Below are 26,520 nucleotides of genomic sequence, written 5' to 3'. Positions count from 1 at the left end.
GAGTGGAAAATGACGATGTTGTCCTTGGGATTCTCGTGTCGTAATTGTTTTACTCGTGCGTTCTAGAAGATTGACACCATTGAGTCAGACAGGCAATGGCAACCCCATTTTGGGTGAACATCTGTATGATCCAAGTTTAGGGATTCCACTTTTCAATTTGAATATATTGAATGATACAGTAAATCATAAAAATAAAATATAAAATATTTTTCACTTAAATGTGTTTTGTTTTTTATAAAATATTTGTTGACACATAGAATAAATTCATTTCATTATTTGAGAAAATGTATCTCAAAAATTGACTTGTTTGGTCAAAGGTTGTGTTCTGTTTAAACTATTGATGATCACGCTTTTTACATTCTTATTTTTTCAATTCCGACAGAAGATTAAAGAAAATTTATACAATCCGTTAAAGTATATATAAATAATTACACAAGTTAGTAACAAATTGAAAATGTAGAAAGGCAGCTACTAAAATAATGTTCCATTTGCAACATTTCAATCTTATCATTTAAGTAAAATTTGCATAAATTTAAGGGTCAATTACAGTTAGATCCCTTTTAAAAATATAAAATTATTATTTTTTCAAAGAAATTATAAAATCATACTTACATTTCCTCCAAAAATTTACTAGTTACACCTGAACCTTTTTTGTTAAGATTTTGATGAAAAATACTAATTTCAGCCAAAAAAAATCATAATTTTATAATTTAACAAAATACACATGAGAGTATTAAATAAGAAGAAAAATTAAAATTTTATGTAATTTTTTTCATTTTTCGTTCAAATCTATCGAAAGTGAGGCAAGTGTAAACAAAAAATTTTTGAAAGCTGAGTAAATATAAATTTTAGAGGGATTATAAATGTAATTAATCCTAAATTTAAACAAAGAAAACGTAAATATTGAAGTTGCAAGTGAGTTTCTTGAAATAAGGTTTCTACATTTGACTAGTCAACTGTTCCACTTCATAGAGCATTTCCTAAGGTAGTGGTACATGAATCAACAAAACCTAATTTTAGGTTTTGCAAATAAAATATTGGTTTAGGTTCATTTTTTTATTAGGTTCGGCTAAATTTATTCAAAATATTTTATAAGATATTTTAAAAGATTAAAAGTATTAAATTTATTTTATAAATAAACTCGTAAAGTGTTTGAATTCAACTTACTAAATCAGTCAAATTTCAAATGAACATTATTCAAACTTAGTATGAAATAAATTTTAATAATTCGATACTTCATACATTAGTAATCCAAATTTGAAATTTTATTAAACACATATTATATGTACCATATAATGTCTATTATGTATAATGCAATTATTAATACTTTGGACTAAAATAATTGAGTTTCATTCAATGACGTATCCTTCCAAAGCTGTTACATAATATCTCACATGTATTTTTTTTTTTTTAAATGAAAGAGATAATTTTTTTTTCAAATAAGTCAAAATTATAATTATTAATATCAAATATCTATATTGGATAATCTCAATAATTATCATAATCAAAAACTAATCATTAGTATCAGATACATACTAACAAAATAGAATAACATCCCACATATTGATGGAGTTCGAATCCATAACTTTTGAGTTATGGAACCTCAATTTCATCAATTAAATTAAGCCTCACCAACATTAGATCCTAATAAGCAAATCTTATCTGATGTACTTTATAAATATTAAAAGAATATCATATAAAATGCATCCTTTTTGGTACTATTAATAATTATTGAGGATAATTACACTCCTCTCCTTAAGCCTTGGTATAATTACTCGTAAACCCCATGTGGTTTGAGAAATTACATATAGCACCCCTGAGGTTTAATTTCATAACAAATAAGTCAATCCGTTAGACAAAATTCACTGAATTTGCGAATTTGCTATATTAACAAAAAATTGGAGAAAATCTATACTTACCCCCGGATGACTTATTACTAACTTATTACAGATCAAATAAATCTTTTTATGATCAAATTACCCTCATACGTCTTCACGCGGTAATGTATGTGGGGAGATGTATTTCACCGTTATAAATAATAGTTTAGTCAAAAAAAATTATTTAACCTACAATAAATCAATAATAACCCAATCGAGTATAAATATTGATTTTCATTCAATTTTTCTATTAATACAGCAAGTTTAGTAAATTTTAACTAATGAAGAGACTTATTTGTTAGACGAAAATAAATCTCAAGGTTACTAGATATAATTTTTCAAATTATAGAGAGCCTACGTGTAATTATCAACATCTCAGAGAGTATGAGAGTGCAATTATCCCTAATTATTAATTAAAGAGAAAAGAAAAGGCTGAGGGGTAAAGAATAGATTCCATTCCCAGCTTTTACAGAAAGTTCACACGAGGGCATATTTGTGATTTCGCTCACCGATGCTTTGCTCTTACGAACACGCTGTCGTTCCAGGCTTTTCAAAAAGTGGGGTGGCCTTGGACGGTGCCATTAACGGCCGTCTGCTCCATCCATCCAATAAAAAACATGTTTTTGGCCCACATGAATCATGTCTTTTTCCCTATTTTTCCACTCTAATTATTTATTTGTTTGAATAGGTTACAAACCTTCTATCAAATTTGTAATAATTATAACTATACTATAATTACTTAAAATATTATAAATATTTATTCAAAAAATTAGTGATTCTCTAATCAATATTTTATACTATGAACTGCTACGAAAACATATTTATTAACGAACATCAGTATCATGAGGTATTTATATTTTTTAAATACAAGAAGTATTTATAATTATAACAAATTTTAAGAAAATTTATTGTAATTAAATTTATATTTAAAAAATATAATTATTGTTGATTATTTATACTTCATAAGAAAGAAAAAGTATATATATTAATAAACAAAAAAAAAAAAGAGTATTGAGTGAGATGAGATGAATGGTAAAATTACCTGTGATTATAATCTAACGGTCATGATCATAATATTGCAGGGGTCCAGGTGGTCGGCTGGAGTGGTTGGTGAAAGTGGGGACCGGGTTGTCACCAGCCAGAGGGTTAAAGGTGCAAGGGGCTGTTTGGGGACTCAGTTATGAATAGTTGAATAGATATGTAAAACCACTTTCAGTTAAATAATTATAAATTTCTTTTTTTTATCTACATAAAAATTGTGTTGATAAATAATCTATACTATATATAATTAAAAAGCATCTTATTTGTATTTTTCATTAATATGTTATTTTTTTAAAATTAAATCATTGTTGTTAATTTTTCCATTCATCATGATTTTAAATAACATCTTTTGGTAAATTTTCTTCTCATTCATTTTTATCTTTTCTAGATATATATATATAAATTTTTTTTAAAAAGTATAAATGATTTGTGTAAATGATATTGACGTTTCTAATTGATGCATGTGTAAATTCTGATATGTACGACTCTATTACTTTTGATTCGTCCTTTCCTAAAGTAGTGTTGACAATATATTTTACTTGTCCTTTTTTTTAAAAAAAAAAAAAATTCATATTCAATATGTGGTTTTGAATAAATGCAAGTCCGGAGACAAGAAGAGTGATTAGGTAGTCCTCATAATAACTAATGAATATTTGTTAGGACATGTTCCTAGCAAAAAGGTGTCCTACCTTAGCAAAACCTATGATACTCACACATGTGGTTCAATTATTTTTCAGCTGCCACCATCAATATGGTTATCTAGTAATTAAGTCATTCAATTTTTATTTAAAACATAACCAATTTAATTTCCACATTGAAAACATAAAAATTCATCACTTTACACTATTTATTAATGCTTTGATAATAGCCGACTTATAATATATGATTCCATAAAAAATAATTTAATTTTTAAATGCGTTTGATGGGGCTGTTTTAATTGAGTTTATTAATATTTCAATGGTTTTTTTTATCTTTAATTATTATTATTATTATTTCTCTTAACACATTCACATTTGGAGTTTGAACCAAGACCTTCAAGAGGATTTGTGAGCCCGTTGAACGTGAAAATTACATCCAGATCATCTAAATGCATCATGAAATTCGACTATGTACAATTCATCGAAAAGGGATATTCAGTACATGTATTTGAATTCTTGATTCAATAATTATATGCTACTTATTCTATTAGTTTTTAATTTACACGGGACGGAGTATCATAATATAATTTTGGAATGATTAATTATACATTTTTAAAAAGTGACAACAGTTTAAGCAAGGTGGTGAGTTTGGCATATATGCCAAATGAGACGAACGTGCGAGAGACAGAAAAAGAAATAATTCAATTTACTTTTGGACTTGGGGATAAAAGCAGCCAAGAAAAAAGAATCATAGACATTTACATGACCATAGAATTGGATAAGATTATTAAATTGTTTAATGGTCCAATCCATCCTAATGAACAATGATAACACTTAGATGAATTAAGTTTGGTGAGAAATTGACACCTTTCCAAATTCCAAAAAAGTCTGCTGCCCATTATTAAGATTTTTGAATTCTAAATTTAAATATATAAATATTTTTTTGCCGTATATAAAATGACAGTTATGTTCTCTATTCAAAAGTTAAAACTTACACAAACACTTCTTAAAAAGCATTACAATTACATCCCTAAGGAAAGGTTCCCGTAATTTTGCAAAAGACATAAAGTGTTTGTGTATTTTGGCATAATTTCAGGAAGTGTTATCATTATTTATTAATAAAAATTATAATTATGAAGTCTCAATTTCACCAATTAAATTAAATCTGATTGAGGAATGACAACTAACGGGTCCAAAACTGAAAGCTGATAAGGGGTGAGTGGAGGTTGGTTCTGGCTCTTTGGGGTGACTTTTAAGCTTAGGGTAAAGTCACTTGTCGGGAAAGGCAGGAGTGGAGCGTTTCTTCCTTGGAGGTTTTCTCTTGTTTTGCTATTGAAAGCATTAGGACCATATCAATGGTGTGGATCACTCATACATCAATCAATCGCATACGTATGTAGATATCATGTTACCTATTGCATTATGCAATATAGAATACATAAATGGAAAATTCTTACCCAAAACATATTTAGTCGAACTCAATTAATTACAAAGCAGATATATTATACTTACTGTACTTTTCATAAATTGTACATCAATCACACAATAAGTGTATTACACTTGTCATACGATTGATTCAGGTTTGACATACGTGATTCTGATTCACGACTTCACCATATTTATACTCACAAAATTTTAGTATACATTTATAAAGAAATTGACATACGTTTTTCATTTATGTAGAAATAATATAAAAAATAATTTATTTATTTTAAGTATTATAATTAATTTAAAAAATAATATCACATTATCGATTATGCAACTGTCTCTTGATTTTTCTACAGGTGTAAAGATTGGAACGACCAACCGCGAGCAGTCCTAATAATTGAGCATGGACCAATAATTTTAATTTCCAATAAATTGGGCTTAGGGCTTCGAATACTAATTTGGGCCGAAATTTCTTTTTTTTAAAGTTTTTTATCTCAACGATATTTTAGTCATCATGGCCGGGAGAGTAGCACTATGAATAAAATTTGAGGTGATGTCGATAGGATTTGTCGTGTTTGAACAATCGTGTTAACAATGTTGTCCTGATGGAAGATTGAGCAGTGGTAGTAAGAATTATTATTTGGTGCCAACCGTGGCTTAGATGTGATGACTTGATTTCAAAATATTTCAGGTCAACGATCCTAACACAACCACATTTCATCCAACCTAAAAAAACCCATCACAAAATACAAATATATGCCAAAAACTCAATAGACTGCAGTGTCCCCATTTATGTAGAGGATTTCACCAAACCTGATAAAAGAGCTGCTGTTGCCAACATGGTGAAGATCTCAACTTTGCACAAGAATTTGCTGCAGAGCGTTCTGAGTTCACAACTCTACTCCTAAATTTGTATATCCAAACACCTCATCAATATATAATGCAATTCTAAAGACTTATTAACATTTCATCCCAAAATATGCACAAGTTTTCAGTTTATGGTGGGAAATACGCATTTTCAATTTTGCATGGGTTTTCAAGTGAAATGAGAATATGTTTGAATTATTTAATAAGATTGTGTTTTATATTGAACTGTGGTGTCAAATTAATATATTTCCAATGTGAATAAATATAAACAAACATGTTTTCAGTTTAATTACTGTTTAAAACATGAAACAGGCCGTCTAAACTAGACTTCACTGCTTGGAGTATGATAGCCACTACTGTAGTTGAAATATGAATGAACCAAACAAAATGATTAACTTTTTCACAAAGTTAATGAATTAAGTTCTGGAAAAGTTTTTACTACAAATAAATTAATACAATACGAAAAACGCAGTTATCAGAATTGGGTAATCCTGATATCAAAAGGTCCAAAGGTAATTTCATCCAGAATATATCAGTTTCAATGTCCATCTGCACCCACCATGATTCAAAGTGAACCAGGTTTTATCACCAAAACATGCTAGTATTTGGAAAATATGGTTGTCTTTGTGACAAGATCAATGGAATACGCCAGCTGGTACAGAAATTTAGTTGTATTGAAAAGCATTTTCAAGCTTGGTAGATTTAACTCACCTTGGCAAAGGTTTGTCTCAGAATTTCAACTTCACTCTCCGCTTTTTCAGCTCTCTCTTTGAACCCTCTGGCATCTTCCTCAGTAAGTTGTAATTTGTGCTCCAGGTCTGATATGATCTCCAGTGATTGCATGTACTGATCGAGAGCTGCATCCTTTTCAACAGCCAACTTATCGAGTTCAGATTTTAAGGATTGCGCTTCAGTTCCAGCACTATTCGCTCTTTTGTTAAGTTTCTGTGCATCCTCCTGGGCAGAAGATATGACAGCCTGCGGATTAGATATCCTGTCAACGAATTGTTGGTAGTCTTGAAGCTTAGACTCCTTTTCAGCTTCTAATCTGGTCAGCATTTCCTTCAGGACAACAACTTCATTTTCAGCTTTGTTTGCCCGATCACTGAGCACGCTGAAATCCTCCCTGGTCTTGGAGATCTCAGCTTCAAGCAGGGACACTTTATCCAAACTTTGTCGGTACTGAACAAGGCCAGCTTCTTTCTCAGTTTCCAGTTTCGCAAGGGCCTCCTTCAACCATAGAATCTCCTCAGAATTACCTTCCTGGTTTGACAATTTTGGATCGTTGACATGGTTATTCTCATTGCTATGAGTGTTTTGTTCAACAGACTCATCCATGAATTCACAAATCAGTTTGATAGCATGAGGTCAGACAAAAGAAGACCTAGAGAACACTTCCTATGTCAACATTTTTTCACATTATACACATACCGGTATCGGCATATCACGAGTTCCTGGATCAGTCCCAGAAACATCACTCGCCGGTGAATCATCAGCAAACATCAACAGGACTTGATTTGGAAAAGCTTCTTCTATAGTACGGTGGGCAAAACGAATCATAGAGTTTGCATGGTCATATCTTTCTGCCAATGCACGATATCCTCTATAAATTTCCTCAAGCAATGTAATAAGCTCTGGTTGTTTCTGGTAATACATATCTGCCCTCCTGGCAAAGGAATCCACATCTCCCTCAATGATCTGTAGCATTGATTTAACTTTGACATCCATATCTACAAGAACACAAAAAGACATTCAGTATGAACGCATGCATCGTGTTAATTCCATTTTGATGTACAAGTTACATCTAAAACTGAAACCAATTTTATTGCCATGATCTTCCAACTTATCTGCTGATGACTTGTAAACAGTACATCCTTCTACTTCGCATAGACACATCTTAGCATGTACATAAAAATCCACACTTGTATCACCGGAAAACATTGGCATTTAACTTGCATCTTCTCAAAATCAACTGAAGAGTGATATAGGAAAAATATAAAGAGTGCAAGGAGGACAAGAACTGTATTTTTCTACAGGCAAACGAAACAAATTGATATGAAAAGCCAACTGACTCACAAAATGCGAAAGAGAATAAACAATTTTTCCCAGCCCATTACAGTTCTGATGATAGTTAGTACATTTAATCCAAACTCATCATAGCCATTGATATATACAAGCACAAAAATGAACAGCAGCACAGTCTTCCCCAGATTTCACCTCACATGCAATTGAAAGAAATGAGACAAGTATGTGCTCCTTTCTGCGAACACATATTTTCAGTCAAACCAGAAGCTCCTATACCTGTGAGATTTTCTTGGAGCCATTTTGAGTTCTTGGGACTTATACGGGTATCCCACCACGAGGCATACGACCGTTTCGCCATCTTTTCTTATGTGATGCTAATGACTCCCCGACTTTCGATGGCAGTGGCAGAAGAAAGTATAACAGGTGTAATCAATCCAACCCCACAAAAACTTCAGAGCACTCAATTCAATATTAATAAACAGAATTGAGTTCAGGATCTCTCGGTCTCTGCACCTAAGCCAAGACGGTACAAAAGAATCAAGAAATAAGTTCCAAGAATTTATGATTGCTGTATATAGAAAGAAAACTGTTGAGGGAACACATAGCTTGAGATCACACACCCACAGTCTGAATACCTTAAAGACATTCAAGTCTCAAATAATTCAACAGAAGAGTACAGTTCATCAGAAAAAAATTACCTGGCAAGATTCAAACATAAATTAGAAGACAACAACAATAAAGTTTTTCCTCATAAATGAACAAAACATTAGTACAGTCAAGAATTAACAAGGTTTTCAGTCAACGACAGCGCCGCCAACGCGACAACATAGTGGTCAAGAAAATACAAGATTAAAACCCATAAGCCACATTCAACCAAGATCCCATTTCCATCAAAGAACAAACTGAAACTCATATCATCAAGATTATTTTCTTGAAAAAAAATAAAATAAAATTCAAGAAACAAGTCAACCAACGAGTCATACTGTATATCCGCACAAGAAATACATCCAAACATACATAAACTGAAATTTGATTGAATTATACACTAATAATGCATGGAGTAGAAAAAACCACTTACTGGAAACAAGAAATTAAAACGGATTGATGCAGAAGTTTTCTTTCTTTTCTCTCTCTCTCTTTTTTTTTTTTTTTTTGGAGGCAGATGCAAGAGTTTTCTTGAAAGTCAAAGCAGTGATATTATAAAAAGGACACTATGACTGCTTTTCTTTGGGCCTTCATTTTGGGCTGGAATACTGGACTGTTTGTGAGCTGTTTTCTGTATTTCGCGTACAAGCGATATTGTCAGGTTCTGCAGGGTTGCATGTATTTGCTTGTAATTTAGGAGAAGTCAAAAGTCGTTGAAATGCCTCATTGACTTGACAGGGTTGAAGATGCTGTTATTCGCTACCTTAACCGAAAGCTGCCCGGAGATGCCCCTGGCAACACATGAATCGGCAGGAGTGGCACAACTTGTAATGACTAGGATGTAACTGGGTAATGTTTTGGCCTTATTCTTCATTGCCTGTGTACACATGGTACGAGTGATGCAATTTGCCGTCACAAGCATCAAAGGAAGAAAACAATACATCCTTGTACAAGTGTGGTATTGAATTTCTTGCTGGTCCAGCATGTTGTGAACTTCATGTTCTTGGCTGGACAGAAATGGCAATGTAAATTGATTATTGCCTAAGGCCCCATTTACTGCTATTGTTGTAGTGCTGCAATATTGTACTTATACATGGTAGAATGTGTAAAATCAGACTAGATAGAAACATTTCAATTATCGACTCTAAATGCTAATCTTTTTTCAGTCGAGATACGTTTTACAAGCTTTCCCATGGGCTATAAACCTTGTTTGCTTTGTATTCTTTTAACTGCTTCATGTTGTGGAGAACTCTACGACGGTTCATTAGAGTTGAAAAGACAAAAATGGTGAAGGAATCATAGTTCTTTCCTGGGATGCGGATCTAGTGTGTGAAGAAAGTATACAAATTTTGACGTGATAGGACCAACATATATGAATACTAAGAAAGATCTTCAGGTCTTGGTATTACAGGACTTGAGTGTTATTCAGCATTGATGCTATGGGTCTTGGAACCTCAGAATTGATAAATGAATATGCCGAGCAGCGAGCTATTTGACATTCTACCGAAATCTGAAGTGAAGAAACAGTGAAAGTGGGTTCTTTGGGCTGGAATACTGGACTCAATTCATTTCCTTTTTTTTTCCTCTTATTTTCATCCAACTCTTATTAAATTTGCCTTCGTTATAAATATTTTTTATTGTTTAAAAAATTAATAATACTTTAATTTTAATTATGGTTCAACAGCTAGCATAAGCCGTCAGCCTTGTTAGATGAATTGACTAAAATTTATTTGTGATAGAAAATTATAATTGACTTATTTTTTGAAATAATTTTTCATCCATCTTATTAGACTTTTTTTTATAATTTTTTTTAACAAGAAGAAATACCATAAGTATAAAATTGATAATGTTAGACTTTTATAAAAAAATTACATAATTTTAAATCAAATATTAAAGATATAGAGGGGATTCATTGTATTTTTCTTTTTTTTTTTTCTTGAGGATTGGAAGAAATAGAGTATTGGTCATGTCTGCCACGCCAGCGTCGCATAGGATCATTTATTCCGGTTAGGCAATAAAATAATATAGACAGTATTATCCAATAATAATAATAATAAAATATATATTATATAAAATGAAAAATAATAAAATGAAATCAGCTCCCTCTCCGTCGTCATTTATTTCCTCCATCAAAGAATCGTCACACTTTACTGCGTGTGAGCTTCCAGACGATGTCGTTCCTAGGTCTACTAATCCGTCGAAGAGCCAGAGCTCTGCCGGTTGGGCGCAGAGAGTTCTCTTCCAGTGTGAGGGATTCAGTCAGCCGAGCGAGTGGACGAATAGAGAAGATATTGATCGCCAATAGAGGTGAAATAGCGTGCAGGATTATTCGTACGGCCAAGCGCTTGGGGATTCGGACTGTCGCGGTTTACAGCGACGCCGATGAGAGCAGCTTGCATGTTAAGTCTGCTGATGAGGCCGTTAGGATTGGACCCCCGCCTGCTCGGCTTAGCTACTTGAGCGCTACCACTATTATTGAGGCCGCTTCCAGAACCGGAGCTCAGGTTATACATACTGAATGGTTCTCTTCTTCTCGTCATGTGTTGCTTAATCGAATGTCTTTTGCTTAATTTTCAAATTTTGAGGAGAAGTAAATAAATGTGGGAGGGGTAAGGTTTATTCGGGTTCAAGTGGAACGTGTAGTCTCAAAACTGAGCGAAATTTAGAAGCTCTGCAGTATTTTTAAGGAATGTCTTCACTTCTGTTCATTTTGAAAATCAATTTGCAAGTTAAATGGGCCAGTTCGAAAACTTTTATCATTTTACGTGTTTAGTTTACAGAGTTCACAAGTTGAGTTAATCAGTACGCTGAAAACTGTGAGAGAGCTCTTTTTGCTTTACTGTATTTATCTACAACTGTTTAACTTTGAGCTCCGCACCAGCTAGCTAGTTTATAAAGCTACGTCCAGGTGTAGACTGGAACATTAGAATTTTGTAACTCTCCCCCAAAAGGACCATGTATAAAATATTTGTTTCGGGATTGGAAAATTTTCATGAATGCGAAGTGTCACTAAATCAGATTTTATGGCGATAAAAAGTAAAACAGGATATCTAAACTGGCACAGCGAATACCAATTAATGGTATATAATAAGTTCCTGTGATTTATTCTAACAACAGCAAGGGCAACTTGGTGTATTACATTGCTATATTTTGGTCGGCTTATAATTTTCATCAATTGTACTATTTCTTATTGTTCATCATATAGATGGTTGATTGCTTAGTGATTATGGGATGCACTTTTAGACTGGGATGTCTTCTTTGTGATAATTAGGCTATCCACCCAGGTTATGGTTTCTTATCAGAAAGCTCTGAGTTTGCCCAACTTTGTGAAGATGAGGGTTTTATATTTATTGGACCTCCTGCATCGGCAATTCGTGACATGGGTGATAAAAGGTAATACTGCAGGGCATTTCACTACCTTCTGGTTCATTAAGGTTCTACTCTTGGTTTATCTTTCTTCATCTTTGCCTACACATAGATGCTGAGGAGCTTTGGTTGCATTGAAACAGAGAGCTCGCTCTCTTGGATACTTGGACATGACAAAACACTTTTGGGAACTTGATAGATACATATCCAATAAAATTTTCTCACCGCATCCTCTATGTGAAATATTTAATTCTCTGTTAATTGTATATTCTGTCAAGTCCTAATTGAGGAATATTATGTTTCAGTGCTTCAAAGAGAATAATGGGTGCGGCTGGAGTACCCCTAGTGCCTGGATATCATGGTGACGAACAAGATATCGATTTAATGAAGTTAGAAGCAGATAGAATCGGATATCCTGTATTGATCAAGCCAACTCATGGAGGTGGAGGGAAGGTGCTACTACTTTTGATTTTTCGTCCCCTTAATTTTGCTTATTTAAGATTCGTTGATATAAGTATTGTAGTTAAACTGCTATTCGACTTTATTACTTGATCTTTTTCTCTGTATAGTATGTAACATTTCTATTTTCAATTTTTGTTAATCTTTGGAACCAAAAGAGCACTGGGACTGGGGCATGTTATGGTTGGACGTGCTCTATTGTTATAAAATTGGGGACCATGTGTAAGTTTAAGTAGACTCATTAAATCATAACTGATGAAATGATCAGAATTTGGTGTTGAGAGGTTTGAGTTGCTTCCATTCTTGGACTAATATGCTGTGCATATGTTAAGGTTTTCCTATTCCACTTTCCATTCAATCCTCTATTCATGTGATGCACAAATAGAACAGTGGATGCCCCTCTTAGGCCTTTTCTTTTACCTGTCAAAATTTGTCTGAAATTTGCTAGTCAGTACAACCTGAACTAGTTCACTGATGGTTTCGAAGCATAATATTGTTCTTGCCTATTTTAGGGTATGAGAATTGTGCAAAGTCCTAACGATTTTGCTGATGCATTTGTTGGAGCACAACGAGAAGCTGCTGCGTCTTTTGGAATCAACACAATCCTGCTGGAGAAATATATCACAAAACCGAGGCACATAGAAGTCCAGGTACTCTTGTTGTTAATCCCAATATCAGTTTGAAAGCTCGTCTGTCTGTTTGTCCATTAAACTGGTTTAGTCCATGAAACACATTCTTCATCATTTGTTTCCTTTACATCCCTCCCATTTCTAGCATTTGCACAAAGAATTTCCTGATAAAAAAGCTGAGAAGAGATTATCTACTAAATGCCTTGTTAATGACAAGAAGACACTTATCTAGCTTCGCACTGTAGATCTTTGGGGACAAACACGGCAGTGTTATACATCTAAATGAGAGAGATTGCAGTGTGCAGAGGAGACACCAGAAGATTATTGAAGAAGCCCCTGCTGTAATTCTTCTCTTCCAGCATGCTCCTTTAGTTTCAATTTTTTGGTTTATCCTTGTACTGCTATCTGACTGTGAAAAACATTCTGTAACTGCAGCCAAACATCAGCAATGATTTTCGGTCACACTTGGGTAAAGCGGCTGTATCTGCAGCCAAGGTGATTGATGGATTCAAGTATCTGCTGTTTTTGTCCATCATTGCTTTTTATATGTTGGTGCTTTATTTACTGCCAGTTGTCATGGAGATGGCATGGATTGATGGATTTTTTTAATTTCATCTTTCTCTTTAGCATATTCTTCATCAACTTTTGAAGCCATTGAGGGATCCTTTGAATTGCTCTGTTACTCTTTTTGAAGCAGCATACAATCTTGTGTGCCTTTACTCTTACAAGAATGCTTCTTAGACATAGTATGTTGTTTGACAACTTTTTTCTCAGAGTAAGCTGTATATGTGCTGGAAATTGAAGGTTGTGTAAAATATTCTTCTCTTTGATGTGCCTTCCTAGTCCTAAGTGATGCTAGCTGCTAATCATGATATTTTTGTTCAGCATTCTCAGTTAGCATGCTCAAGTAAGAGCACGGTTTCAACTTAATCTATGATGAAGAGAATGCAAAAGGGTTCTGGGCAATGATCTAGTGGAGCATATTCTTATAGGATCTTCTAATTCTTTTCTTCAAAAAACAAGAATAAAGAAAAGAAAGAAGAAAAGGCAATTCAGTGAACTGACAATTGGTCTCCCAGATGCAGAAGATATCTTCTGTGATTGAACTATATGAATCTGAGAAGAAAAATATCATGAGGCATTTGCTTTGTATTACTCCCTCTTACTCTCCATCATCCTTTATATAAATAAAAACTTTTCCAAACAGAAACTCATTACTTTTGTTTATATGTCCGATGGTTTCAAATGTTTAAATATAATGGGAATGTCAACTGCTTTTGGAAGTCTTTGTAGAAGTTTGTAATCAGTTCAGCTGTTCTGTTTGTAGTCTCACTTAATAACTTTGCAATACTTTGATTTCCACTTTTGTGTAGGCAGTCGGTTATCACAATGCTGGCACTGTTGAGTTTATAGTTGATACTCTTACCGGAGAATTTTATTTTATGGAGATGAACACCCGTCTTCAGGTGGTTTCATCTCTCCAAACCATGCCTTCTATTTATTTTTATTTTTTATATACTTCTAAATGCAGAAAATGTTGGCCTTTCTTGCAGGTTGAACATCCTGTTACTGAGATGATTGTTGGTCAAGATCTTGTGGAGTGGCAAATACGTGTTGCTAATGGAGAACCTCTTCCAGTTAGTCAATCAGATGTGCCCTTGTCAGGTAAGATTTCATATATATGTGAATCTTTTAATGCTGCCATTTGATGTGGTGCTATGTATGCTCATGCTTCATCAACGTCGAACTGTTTTAGTATAACTTGGAGGGAGGCATTTCAAAAGTTTCAGATTGAGTAGGGGTCAAAGAAGGGCATATATATATGTATGATCCTGTGGTTTTTACACCACGGATTTCTGTACCGTCTATTACTCTTGTTCAATATTGGGCATCCTGGAACATGTTATTCTTGAATGTAACATTCACCAATCAGAGCATATGTGCGTCGCATTGCATGCTTAGTATTAGATAAAGGTTATCTACTAGGATATTTTGTGTCGGGCTAAAAATCAGGTAAAGGTAGTGATTGTTGAAGATCTTAAATATTGTGTTGCAATCTGACCTAAGTACTTTTTCTGCAACTTTGACTGATGATTAATGTTAATTTGTGCTATAGTTGATATGCTTGACTTCAAATATGTTTGTTTTTCATGAGTCTTTACATAAGCTTTGACCTTTAGACGAGATCAGATGGATTATATTACTTTTACTGTTTCATGCATACCTGTCTGCTTATTCAGTACTTCTTCCAATCTTTGGCAATATAATATGGTGATGATTCCTTCATTCCTGGGCTGATTGTAGTATTGTACCTTTCTGAGTACTTCTTATGACAGGTCATGCTTTTGAAGCCCGCATATATGCTGAGAATGTTCCAAAAGGATTTCTCCCAGCAACTGGAATTCTTCATCACTATCGTCCTGTTCAAGTTTCATCCGAAGGTACTACAAACCAAAGTCAACAACTCAGTTAAATCAAATAATAGCAAATTCTATACAACTCCAAAACTAACCCCTCAAACTAATCATGCAACCTGTCATAGAAGTTACTGGTGCTGATGAAATAAATCTTGATGACTTCCTGAAGAGTCTATTTTAATAATTTTTCGACTTGGATATAATGCATCTTTCAAACTGGAGATTTGGCCATTTTTTTTTTGTGAATTTTTCTCATTTCAAGTTAATTCCTATTACCAGTTAGGGTTGAGACTGGAGTTGAGCAGGGAGACACAGTTAGCATGCATTATGATCCCATGATAGCTAAACTTGTAGTGTGGGGAGAAGATCGAACAGGTGCATTAATCAAAATGAAGGATTGCCTGTCAACGTTTCAGGTACACTGAATTAGGGATAAAGCAATAGCTTTTGCAATTTTATTGCATGTAGATAGTTGTTTGTTAAATAATGCTCAAGTTTTTGCGACTTTCCAGATATTCGTATCACATGGGCCGTTTATGAAAGTTGAATTTATACTAATTTACTTTTAGGTTTAAAAGATCCTTTTGATGTAACATTCTGCTCAATGGATCAAAATTCCCTGCTAATTTGTGCATGTTATAAACTAGTTGTTGATGATCATAATGTCGTCTTTTTTTTTTTTTGGTGTTTGAGGAATGTGTTTTGGTAGTTCCATAGGACGTGATATGCTAACAGTAGTTTTTGTAAGCTTATTGGGATCATGATGTAGAATTCCAAATTACAAGGATGATGATGGAAGTGCCTCCGATCTGCTTCATCCGATAATCAGCATTTTCTCTTTCTTTCATGTGCAAGATTTTTGCCACGACCTTTCTTCTTCTTTTTCTTGTAATCTAATTTCTATGAAGAAACCAATGTTTTTTTGCTTGATGACCCTGTCCCCACTACGTAGTCATCTATGAAACTCCGCTGCCAGGTCACTTAATCACATTTCCTAATTTAGTCATTTGTCAATTGAGTGGAATCTGATCATTAGTTCTTGCAGGTTGCAGGTTTGCCAACCAATATAGATTTTCTCTTAAAACTTGCAAACCATGGAGCTTTTGAAAATGGAGAAGTGGAAACCAATTTCATTGATTTGCATAAAGATGATCTGTTCATTGATCCAACTGATCAGTTATCAAAACAGCAAGTTTATAATGCTGCTATACATGGGGCTGCCATTGCAGCTGCTTGTGTTTGTGAGAAGGAACATGCAGTAACAAAAGAAGGCAGGCCTGGTAATTTAATGATGCAACTTATGTAGCCTACAGATGCTTCTTGTATCCTTGGAATCACTAATCCTGTACTCATGCACAGGTAACCTTTCCTTGTGGTATGCTAATCCTCCTTTCCGAGTCAATTATTCTGCAAAACGTACAATGGAGCTTGAGTGGGAAGATGAATCTAGCAACGGTAGCTCGAAATTTGTACCAGTACATATCACTTATCTGGGTGAAGGGAAATATCTAATTGAGGTTGTTTTTCTTCTGCTCATTCCAAGCTGAATGTTTTTGCTTCTGAATTTCTCTTGGACTTCAAATTAATAATTTCAGGAACCCTATCTTGAACTAGTAATATGCACTTACAGGTTGGAGGAAGTAGTTTTCCTGGTCTCAAGTTGAATGTGGCGCACTTAAGAGACCATGATTTTAGAGTTGAACATGGTGGTGTAAGCGTGAATGTCAGCATAGCTGTTTATCAGAAGGTGAATTTTTACCCTAGGAGACAATGAAAAGGAACTTTTTTCTCATATTTTTCTCTCATTTTATTGTCTTTTTCCTTTTTGCTTGCTTTAGAGTTCATGTGTTTCCATTTTCAGGAATTTGTCTTCTTGTTAATGCCTATACTGTTTAATTTGTTGGAAGCCCTTCTATAGAACTAAGGTCTAGTTGCTGCAGCTTGTCACTATCTCTATGAAAAATAAATTAATAGTATCAAATACCAATTATTTCTACTCAGGAGTTCACGCCCAGGACTATCGCACTCTCTCCCACATGCAACCATTTCCAGTGATTGCACTGCATTCACTTATTTGCCATGCTGACACTTCTGTACACATGTAAAAGAAGTATAATGAGAATTATAATACACTTGTACATATACAATGACAGTCACAGCTGCAGTAATGGAGAAAAGTGCTGTATCTTACTACAGCAGCAAGTTGCTCTAATCAGTTGTTTGATATGCTCTCGAGGCGATCAAATAGAACACACCGTATCTCAGTAAATCCTTTGATGACTGAAATGACTTTCAATTAGCCAGCCCTTCATACGCGCACCTTCCGCAAGCGTGAAAGCACACAAACCATTTAAATAGGAAACAGGGGGGGGGGGTATCGACCTTAAATTTTCAAATCCTTTCTAAATGTGATGATTGATAGTCTATGTTCATTATCAATAAGTGACTCATAAGTCGAGACAATAGTGTGACAAGTTATGCCCACAGTTCTGGTGATGCTATCCTCTTATTTGTCATCAAGCATACATGGCTTTCTATTCATTTCATTGGTTTTCTTGGTACAAGGTGGATGATGGCAAAGGACTTTTGTTCAACACTATGTTCTGCATTTCTTTACTAATTCCGAGTAAAAACCCTGACTCAATTGCAGGATCAGATGGAGCATATTCACATCTGGCATGGATCATCCCATTACCATTTTAAACAGAGAAAAGGCCTTGACCTTGCTGATATCGATGAATCCTATCAGAAGCCTGCTCCTGAGGCATCCTCACATCCACCTGGGACTGTTGTGGCTCCTATGGCTGGTTTAGTAGTTAAAGTTTTGGTACAGGACGGTGCAAAAGTTGTAGAAGGGCAACCTATATTAGTCTTAGAAGCTATGAAAATGGAGGTTTGCGTCTGTGTTCTGGAACGCTTTACTCTGCCTAAATTATTAGATGTTTTATTTTCAGCATATGTTGCTTAACAACTTCTTCTGCAGCATGTTGTGAAGGCACCAAGTGCTGGTTGCATCAGCAGGCTTCGAGTCAGTGCCGGTCAACAGGTTTCGGATGGTACAGTTCTATTTGCTGTAAAGGTGAGTCATTGCTCATAATGGTCTTTTGACCTCATTTGCCCACTTGCAGAATATCATTGCTTGCCTGGAAATACTGTATCTAAATTCATGAGCTGGTTTATGTTGCTGAAGGCATGCTAGTTGCAGCTTATAGAGTCATTTTACCAGCACCAATACTTTCTGCTTCATTATGATACAAGCTACATTTCTCTTGAACAGGACGGGTAAAAATGTGGAAGAGAGGATTATTTGTGTGCACGAATTGAAAAAATCCCTCTGTTTTTAATGTATGGCAGAGATGGACCATGGGACCAGTAACCTAATTGGACACATACCTGTTTGTAAATATCACCATCAGGTTCTTACCCCTGACCATCACTTTGAAAAATGTAATAAAACCAAAAACTTTATTGGTCTTTGAAAAGCCTGCAAATAATTTCCCATGTTCATTTTCTCTTCCTCTCTACATTTGGTGGTTGTTTTCAAGATAATGTTGTTTCAAATTGCTTTTTAGCATTCTTGTTATTCTTCTTGTTTGCCTTCATATAATTTTTACGAAATGCTCTTGGAAATGATCAATTGTGTTAGGTGAGCCCTACTCTTTTTTTACTGTTTTAAGGACGAAAGCCACCGTTGACCTTAAGATCCAAATTTGTTCGCCTAAATTCATTGAACTTCCCGACTTGGACCATCCTCGCTCATGTTGGTACGGAATACGCTGACGTTGAGGCCCTCATATTCCTACGATATGCCATACAGCTTGCAACTTTTGTATACCATGTAAATAGCCAATTATTGTAGAATGAGAGGGTAACTACAGTTTTATCCTCGAGACTTCATATGTGAAGTTTTAATCGATGTTTCTATATCATAATGGGTGCTAGCTAATGAAGAAACCAACAGGAATTCTTGTTCATGGCATTGAATTCCTTGCCTTTTACTGCCAAAGACAAATGCACAGGGACATATTTGGAGATATGTTGGATGATCGTTACCACTATTTGTTTAATTATGATTTAATCATTTTCGTTCCTTTTTAGGTTAGGTGATGCGACGCATTCTTTTAATTATGGTTTGTGAATATAACAATACCAGGAATGGCCATCACATGGCATCTAATCTCAACTGAAAGAATGTAATGTAGTTTGTTTGATTCCGTCGGACGCAAGCTGCAGAGAGGGATCCTCTTGTCTTTGTCCTGTTCCCTGGCCCTGAAGAGACAGACAAGATCTGTAAATTGATTGGAAAAATAATAAAATCCCTGCCCCGAACATATCGATATATGCCATGTGATGTGATTATAGTATTTATTGTCGATCGGCAGATGACATAGATTTTGTTTTTGATTTAACTTATCGTTAGATGAACTCATCAAGTGTGAGTTTTTTTATTATTTTACTTTTCTATTATAAACATTTTGTACATACATTTAATATGTATAAAAAATTTTCGCAAATTTTAAATTGATGTGGATTTTACACACAAGACGCCTTGCGTTGGTACCGAAGTTGCACTGGATTTCGATTGCATTTTTAGCTCTCTTTTTTTTTCCAAGATTCAATATCGTTTCTTAGAAAGTGAATTTTCTATTTGATTTAAGTTTTTTGCAAAATGGATTTTAAAAGATGAAATACAATTAGCAACATAAAATTCAATCTCGTACTTATTGAAGCTTTAATCTTTGGGAGGTGCTCATGTTTTATGCTTACTTAGCCTGGCGGTTTAATGATAAACATGCAAACAAGTGCAGCAGCAAGCGGCTACATACCTACCTACCAATTTTCATCGTCCATGTAAAAAATCTGGTCCACAAGCACACGGGTCCTCACTTTGCGTTTCGTGGCTTCCAAAAACTCAATCTTGTGTCGTTGTACAATCTCTTTCGCATGAGATGTCATTCCCTGTTTACATTTCCACTACCTTCCATTCCATTTGATTGTTCTCTTTCACGGATACCAACCCTTTTCTCCCTCCCTTTCTGCCTCTATTTATTTTCTTTCTTGGCTCCACCATTCACTACCACCACTATTTCTACTCTTTCATCTCTCAACAGCTGTTTCTGTATTCATGCTTCCCTCGCTCTCTTGAATGTTTCTAATGGGCTTTGAGCATTTCTTGGTATATTCTTGTTCTTTCTGATTTCGTGCTTTAAGCTTCTATTTGTTTTGCTTTGAGCCACGAGAATGGATTTGAAGAAGGAAGAGAGTGTTGTTGGGACAGCCCACAACTTTGAAGAAGGCGCCTTGGAATTGAGAGTGAAGGATGTGGGTAGTGCGGGTGATAACAGAGAGAGCACTGTGTTCTTGAGGGCTGATAAGATTGATTTCAAGACTTGGGATGTGCAGCTGGAGAAGCATTTGAGTCGGGCTTGGTCTAGAGATGCTGAAGCCCATAACAAGCCCGAAGAATGGGAAATCGATTTGTCTAAGCTTGATATAAAAAATGTTATAGCTCATGGGACGTATGGTACAGTTTATAAAGGTGTTTATGATGGCCAAGATGTTGCAGGTAAGACTAGAATCTGCTTCCCTCCTTTAATCTTGTTTATCTTATGAAGGATTTTTTTCATTTTTGTCATGTTTCTGCTGAAGATTAAACAAATTTGTGCTTTTTCACTGTCTTTTTTTGGTTTATTTTCTGTGAGAATTCTCCATCATTCACGTATGGTTCTTACTGTTTAAGTTCAGAAGTAATGTTTCTGGAGGGACTAGACAGTGTTTTGGAGTATTGAGGCAATGACATTAACTTAAGCAAATATGGTTCCACGTTCTATTAATTGTATGAAACAATGAGCCTATAAAACTGTTGTAAGCATTGTAGGAAGCATAATCCTCCAAATTGTCTTTTTCTCATCTATGCAGCAGTTTGATTGAAGTTTTTGTGTAACTTATTTAAGCCCCTGAATCTTGTAGAAATAGGATTAAGTTAATAAATTCCATACTTTCATCAGTGTGGAATAGTGATAAGTAAAGTTCATTGCATTGATGATCTGCTGAAACTTGAGGCGCCTACTCTTGAAATTAGTCCTGGAGCTTTATATATTCATGAAGTTATTTCTTCAATGAATTTTTAGCTCTCTATTTTGTGTTCTTGCCTATGTTTATGAACTGAATCAATTATTGTAAAGATGGATAATAAACGGATGGATGTCTGATTCTGGAAATGAATTTTATCGGTCTTTCGTGTGTGCAATATGTATAACTATGTAACATCAGCTGCAAGCGCCAACTAATTTTTGTTGTCCTTGTGTAATGAAAACCTGCATCTTACATATTTAATTGTGTTACTCTCTGACAACTGCAAAATTCTCAACTACATAGTGAAGGTATTGGACTGGGGGGAGGATGGCATTGCTACTGCAGCTGAGAGCGCTGCTCTTCGGGCATCTTTTAAACAAGAAGTAGCTGTCTGGCAGAAGCTTGACCACCCAAACGTCACTAAGGTGAAGATTAAGTCTTTTACATTCATACGACTTTATTTTGAAAATGCAACATTTTAAGCTTTGAGACAAATTTGATAGCTGTCTCTGCACTTTTTTAACACCAATCTTAGGCATGGTCAGATTTCACGCAGTCCGTGTTCTATAATATTAGCATATATAGCAATAGTCAGATTCGCATTCTATTTTTAAGACATGATCAATTTGTCTATGTTTATGACTTGATTTGCTCACAACTTAACACTTTCTTTCTTTCTAGTTTATTGGTGCCTCAATGGGAACATCGAATCTCAAGCTACCTTCTCAAGGCACTTTGGCTGGTAGTTTCAACTCACTTCCGTCCAGAGCATGTTGTGTTGTGGTGGAGTACATTCCAGGTGGGACATTAAAGAAGTTCTTAATCAGGAATAGCAGGAAAAAACTCGCTTTTGGGGTTGTGATTCAACTTGCCCTAGATCTTGCTAGAGGGTGAGAAACATTATGGTTAAATAATTCAAATTCATAAATTGGTCCTCACCAAGAAAGTGCCTTTTCTGTTTCTCACTAGTTCCCCTTCTGATTCTGCAGTTTGAGTTACCTCCACTCGAAAAAAATTGTGCATCGTGACGTCAAAACAGAGAATATGCTGCTTGATTCTAATAGAACTCTTAAAATTGCCGATTTTGGTGTTGCTCGGATTGAAGCTCAGAATCCACGGGATATGACTGGAAATACTGGTACTCTCGGCTACATGGCACCAGAGGTACGCTATTATCTTTTCCAATCTAGTATTTAGCTGTTTCATCTAAAACTGTTCCATGTTAAGGCCAACCAGCTAAGCAAAAACTAATGGCTTTTGAAATTTTTAGGTTCTTGACGGCAAGCCTTACAATAGGAAATGCGATGTCTACAGTTTCGGCATATGCTTGTGGGAAATATACTGCTGCGATATGCCTTATCCTGATCTCAGCTTCGCTGACGTGTCTGCCGCTGTGGTGCAACAGGTCCGTCTTCTGTAGGAATAGTTATTGCTATTGTTCGATTCATTGCATGTGGAGTAGTAATCTCACTTTCGTTCTATTAGGTGAAATGGACCGATTTGCTACTAGTTTCTGTTTCCGTAGAGTACTAAAAAACTGGTAAAGCATTTTTAACGACCTTTCCATTAATGATCGTAAATTTCTACTTCCCCAGAACTTACGACCAGAAGTTCCACGATGCTGCCCGGGTGGATTCGCAAGCATCATGCGCAAGTGTTGGGATGCAAAACCAGAAAATCGGCCTGAGATGGACGAGGTCGTGAGGCTGTTAGAAGCAGTGGACACGAGCAAGGGTGGTGGAATGGTACCTGATGATGAGGCTGGCGGATGCTTTTGTTTCAGAAAAGCTCGTGGTCCATGACTAGACCACAACCTTATTCAGTTCCTGCTGTAATAAGCAATCAATTTTACATAGAATCAATTCATTTACATTTTACTCTTCTGGAGATGGTCTTTTAATAAACAGTGTTTGCCCACAAGATGTCTATATTCCATTCTGACTGTGACTGAATTATTAAATAAAAGAAATTGTGATTGGGTAATGTTATATTTTCTTTATTGAAATTTTCTTATTTAAATAAAATTTTCGACCATACCTACCGCGCATTATATAATTAATTTTAATTTTATATGACTCAGTTCAAGCATGAATACTCTTGTTACTATAAAAAGAATATGTATACTTATTTTTTCCTTTTTAAGAATTAAAATTGATTTTCCGACTCTTTCTTAAAATTTAAATTCACGACCTATCTTTCATATAAAAAAAAAAACAAAAAAGAATAAATACCTCTAGAAGCATAATCCATGAAAGTGGTTTGTTGAAGGTAAGCAAGCAAAGAGGGCATCAATTCCTACTTTGATGCACAAGGAAGAATAGAATTTTGGGCAACCCTTGGATGGAATTTCTTAGCATATTTTCCTGCATAATAATAATAATAATAAAGGTATCTCAATTTCCCATTAAAATTATTTTTTGTAGGACTATTAATATGCTTCTTTCGTTATGTCTTATTTTAATTTTAGTTTTCGAAACAATTATGAAAAATGAAACTTTAAGTTGGTTTGAATGTATTCTAATTATATCCATTTATATATTTATGGGCAAATTACAACTACGTTTCTTTAAATTTGGTATAATAACGAATACCTCATTGTTGTTTGAAAAACAATTATGTAGCCTTTTAGACGGTGAGTGGACATTATTGCTTTACCTTTGCTGAATTTCTTAAGAAAAAAAAATTGTTTATAATAATAAATAATCCACATAAAATATTAATTTGTAAAAAATATATAAAATTATAATTTATAATTTAAAATAATATTTTGGTTAGTTCACTAAAAAATTTAAATGAATATCTAACAAAGTCTAATGGAATGGTCTTACTGTTAGAATGCCGTTAAAACAGGAGGTATTTATAGTTTCTCATCGTTTTCGCACAAAAAATTATATAAAATTAAAAACACACATTTTTTTCACTAAAAAATGAAAATAAAATTAGTACCATGAATCTGGACACGGAGAAGAATCTGACAATTTTAAAACTATGATAACAACGATAAATTTAATAATCAGAAACTACAGAACAAAAATATATATATATACATGAGATTTATTTATTTACAATGATAGTGAGCATGAATATACCTATTTTTTCCTTTTTTTATATGAAACTTGAATTATTATTAATTGATTATATTTAATTATGTGTAATATCATTGCATATAATAATTATATCCTGATTAGTAATATTAGATAAATAAAATCTAAATAATACCAATTATACAATAAAATAATATTTTATGAATATAGCAAGATTCAAATTCATGACCTATAAAGTTACAGAAAAATGGGTGGACATGTAATACACGCAGAATGATATTAATATATAATACCAATGTATTTATAATGGAAATGGATGGGATCTTTTATGATACTTTCGATTTATATTATTTTTTTAAAATTAAAAATATAATTATAAAAGAAATTAAAAATATAATTTAGATTAAATTATAATTATCGTGTCTTGCATGTTGTTACGTTGACACGTAATGTATTTTGAATTAAAAAAATATATAATCAAATTGAGAAATGAGGGGGTAGGAATATTACCATCTGTATCCATATAAATACAGTGAGACGTTAGTTTGGGCATTAAGTCCATCCATTTTTCTTCACCAAAAACCTCCAAACCTCAAACTGCCTCTGCACACCCAAGATTTGGAGAATGGGGCCTGCAGAGACCGTCATGTCAAGTTTCCTCCACCAATGCGGCGATGTTGCCGTGATTGATGGCGGACTAGCGACGGAGCTCGAACGCTATGGAGCCGATCTCAATGACCCTCTCTGGAGCGCCAAGTGCCTTCTCACCTCTCCTCATCTTATCCGCACTGTATGCCTTTTATTCTTTATGTTGTGACTTTGCTTAACACTGATGGGTTTTTCGTTCAGGGTTCGTTTTAGCCCGTACTTTCAGGGCTAGTGGGTTGTTTGTCTTATTGAAGATTTGGATTCTTTTTGCGCTTATTATGTATGTATTAAGTTGTCCATGTAAGAGTTTCGTACGTAATCTTAGAATAATGATTAAAGATTGGGTCATGATGTGATTATTTTGTCAGCTTTAGCAGTCTTGTTTTCTTTGTAGTTTTGTGAGTTTGCTAGTTCAGAATTCTGCAGTGAGTGGATATGATGCTTTAATTGTTAGGGGAGAAAACAAAAAAAAGTTAATGAGGTGTGGACCACCATGTGGCCAATTATCCATCTTTGTCCACTTACAAGTTGCATTTACGAATTTTTATGGTGGTTAGTAATGGTGGCAGGATCAACAATTTAATGGTTTCAGTGGGACATCACTTTTCTTGATTTGGATCATCAAGCTGGGAGAATCTAGAAAGTTTAGGAACTAGTATGGACCTTTAAAACAATTTCAATCCCTTCGTTTAATCCTTATTGCTTGGGATTATGAGAAATTACTCTGGGGAGGTGACTCTGCAAATACCCAAAACTTACTAAAGCATATGATGGATGACATGCCCTAGCTTATTGGAATGATAGCTCTACACAGTCTTTGATTTAAGACATTTGTTCTCAATATTAAAACATTCTATGTATTAGCATCTACTGGAAATTTATTGTGTTACCAGTCAGCTACAAGCACCACTGCAGAGTTTTAGAATTTATTGCTGTAATAGTATAGACGAAGTGGTAATTTGTTTTGTAATTTTATGGAAGTGCTCTGGCGCAACATATTAAGCCTCTAAGCTTGTTGTGGTGCTGAGATTGAATCCAGACCTCTTGTTTGTTTGATGAAATTTTTTCCTCACAAATTTCAAATTGAAAGATAGTGCTGAGTTCCAAACAAATATATCATCAATGCTCATGCTTTATCTTAATAGAGCAGGTACACCTTGATTACCTTGAGGCTGGTGCAGATATAATTATTACAGCATCTTATCAGGTACTTTGTTCTTGCATTTAACTTAGAAGGTCCTCATCTTGCCATGTGTACATATAAGTGAAGCTGAAATTTCAATTCTTAAACTTCATTACTTCACAGGCAACTATACAGGGGTTTGAGAACAAAGGTTATTCTCTGGAAGAAAGTGAAAACT

General features: G+C 34.5%; 4 protein-coding genes across 9 annotated transcripts in view; 3 read left to right on the top strand and 1 right to left on the bottom strand.

Moving 5' to 3' along the window:
* Nucleotides 5,597-9,031, bottom strand: LOC105163297 (protein NETWORKED 1D). Of its 4 annotated transcripts, XM_011081591.2 has the most exons (6): nt 8,955-9,029; nt 8,512-8,574; nt 8,153-8,389; nt 7,283-7,581; nt 6,563-7,114; nt 5,597-5,888 (listed from the first exon to the last, which is right to left on the bottom strand). In XM_011081591.2, the coding sequence occupies exons 3-6, from the start codon at nt 8,232-8,234 to the stop codon at nt 5,883-5,885; spliced, it is 939 nt and encodes a 312-aa protein (XP_011079893.1). In that variant the 5' UTR covers nt 8,235-8,389; nt 8,512-8,574; nt 8,955-9,029; the 3' UTR covers nt 5,597-5,882. The 4 variants fall into 4 exon arrangements, with proteins under 4 accessions (XP_011079893.1, XP_011079891.1, XP_011079892.1 ...); XM_011081589.2 differs by lacking the exon at nt 5,597-5,888 and having other exon boundaries at nt 6,268-7,114; XM_011081590.2 differs by lacking the exons at nt 5,597-5,888; nt 8,512-8,574 and having other exon boundaries at nt 6,268-7,114; nt 8,955-9,031.
* Nucleotides 10,634-19,768, top strand: LOC105163296 (methylcrotonoyl-CoA carboxylase subunit alpha, mitochondrial). Of its 3 annotated transcripts, none has more exons than XM_011081587.2 (16): nt 10,634-11,025; nt 11,793-11,914; nt 12,193-12,340; nt 12,859-12,996; nt 13,221-13,316; nt 13,411-13,470; nt 14,349-14,441; nt 14,529-14,640; nt 15,312-15,416; nt 15,672-15,808; nt 16,438-16,672; nt 16,752-16,909; nt 17,023-17,139; nt 18,043-18,285; nt 18,376-18,471; nt 19,546-19,768. In XM_011081587.2, exons 1-16 carry the CDS (start codon nt 10,693-10,695, stop codon nt 19,567-19,569), a joined length of 2,217 nt encoding a protein of 738 aa, XP_011079889.1. In that variant the 5' UTR covers nt 10,634-10,692; the 3' UTR covers nt 19,570-19,768. The 3 variants fall into 3 exon arrangements, with proteins under 3 accessions (XP_011079889.1, XP_011079890.1, XP_020550290.1); XM_011081588.2 differs by lacking the exon at nt 19,546-19,768 and adding an exon at nt 18,670-18,987; XM_020694631.1 differs by having other exon boundaries at nt 10,895-11,025; nt 11,806-11,914; nt 19,546-19,763.
* Nucleotides 20,256-23,450, top strand: LOC105163295 (serine/threonine-protein kinase HT1). Its single transcript, XM_011081585.2, has 6 exons — nt 20,256-20,958; nt 21,771-21,892; nt 22,149-22,357; nt 22,457-22,631; nt 22,738-22,872; nt 23,063-23,450. The coding sequence occupies exons 1-6, from the start codon at nt 20,634-20,636 to the stop codon at nt 23,267-23,269; spliced, it is 1,173 nt and encodes a 390-aa protein (XP_011079887.1). The 5' UTR covers nt 20,256-20,633; the 3' UTR covers nt 23,270-23,450.
* LOC105163294 (homocysteine S-methyltransferase 2) overlaps nt 25,051-26,520 on the top strand; it is a 3,968-nt gene continuing 2,498 nt past the window's right edge. Inside the window, 3 exon segments of the mRNA XM_011081584.2 lie at nt 25,051-25,301; nt 26,310-26,366; nt 26,466-26,520. The exon segment at nt 26,466-26,520 is cut by the window's right edge and continues 19 nt beyond it. Coding sequence (XP_011079886.1) covers nt 25,137-25,301; nt 26,310-26,366; nt 26,466-26,520 — 277 coding nt within the window. The 5' untranslated portion in view covers nt 25,051-25,136.

The sequence above is a fragment of the Sesamum indicum genome, linkage group LG6 (genome assembly GCF_000512975.1).
Source record: "Sesamum indicum cultivar Zhongzhi No. 13 linkage group LG6, S_indicum_v1.0, whole genome shotgun sequence".
NCBI lineage: Eukaryota > Viridiplantae > Streptophyta > Magnoliopsida > Lamiales > Pedaliaceae > Sesamum > Sesamum indicum.
The sequence above is the reverse complement of the archived record's forward strand: the minus strand, read 5'-3'. Positions and strand labels throughout refer to the sequence as shown.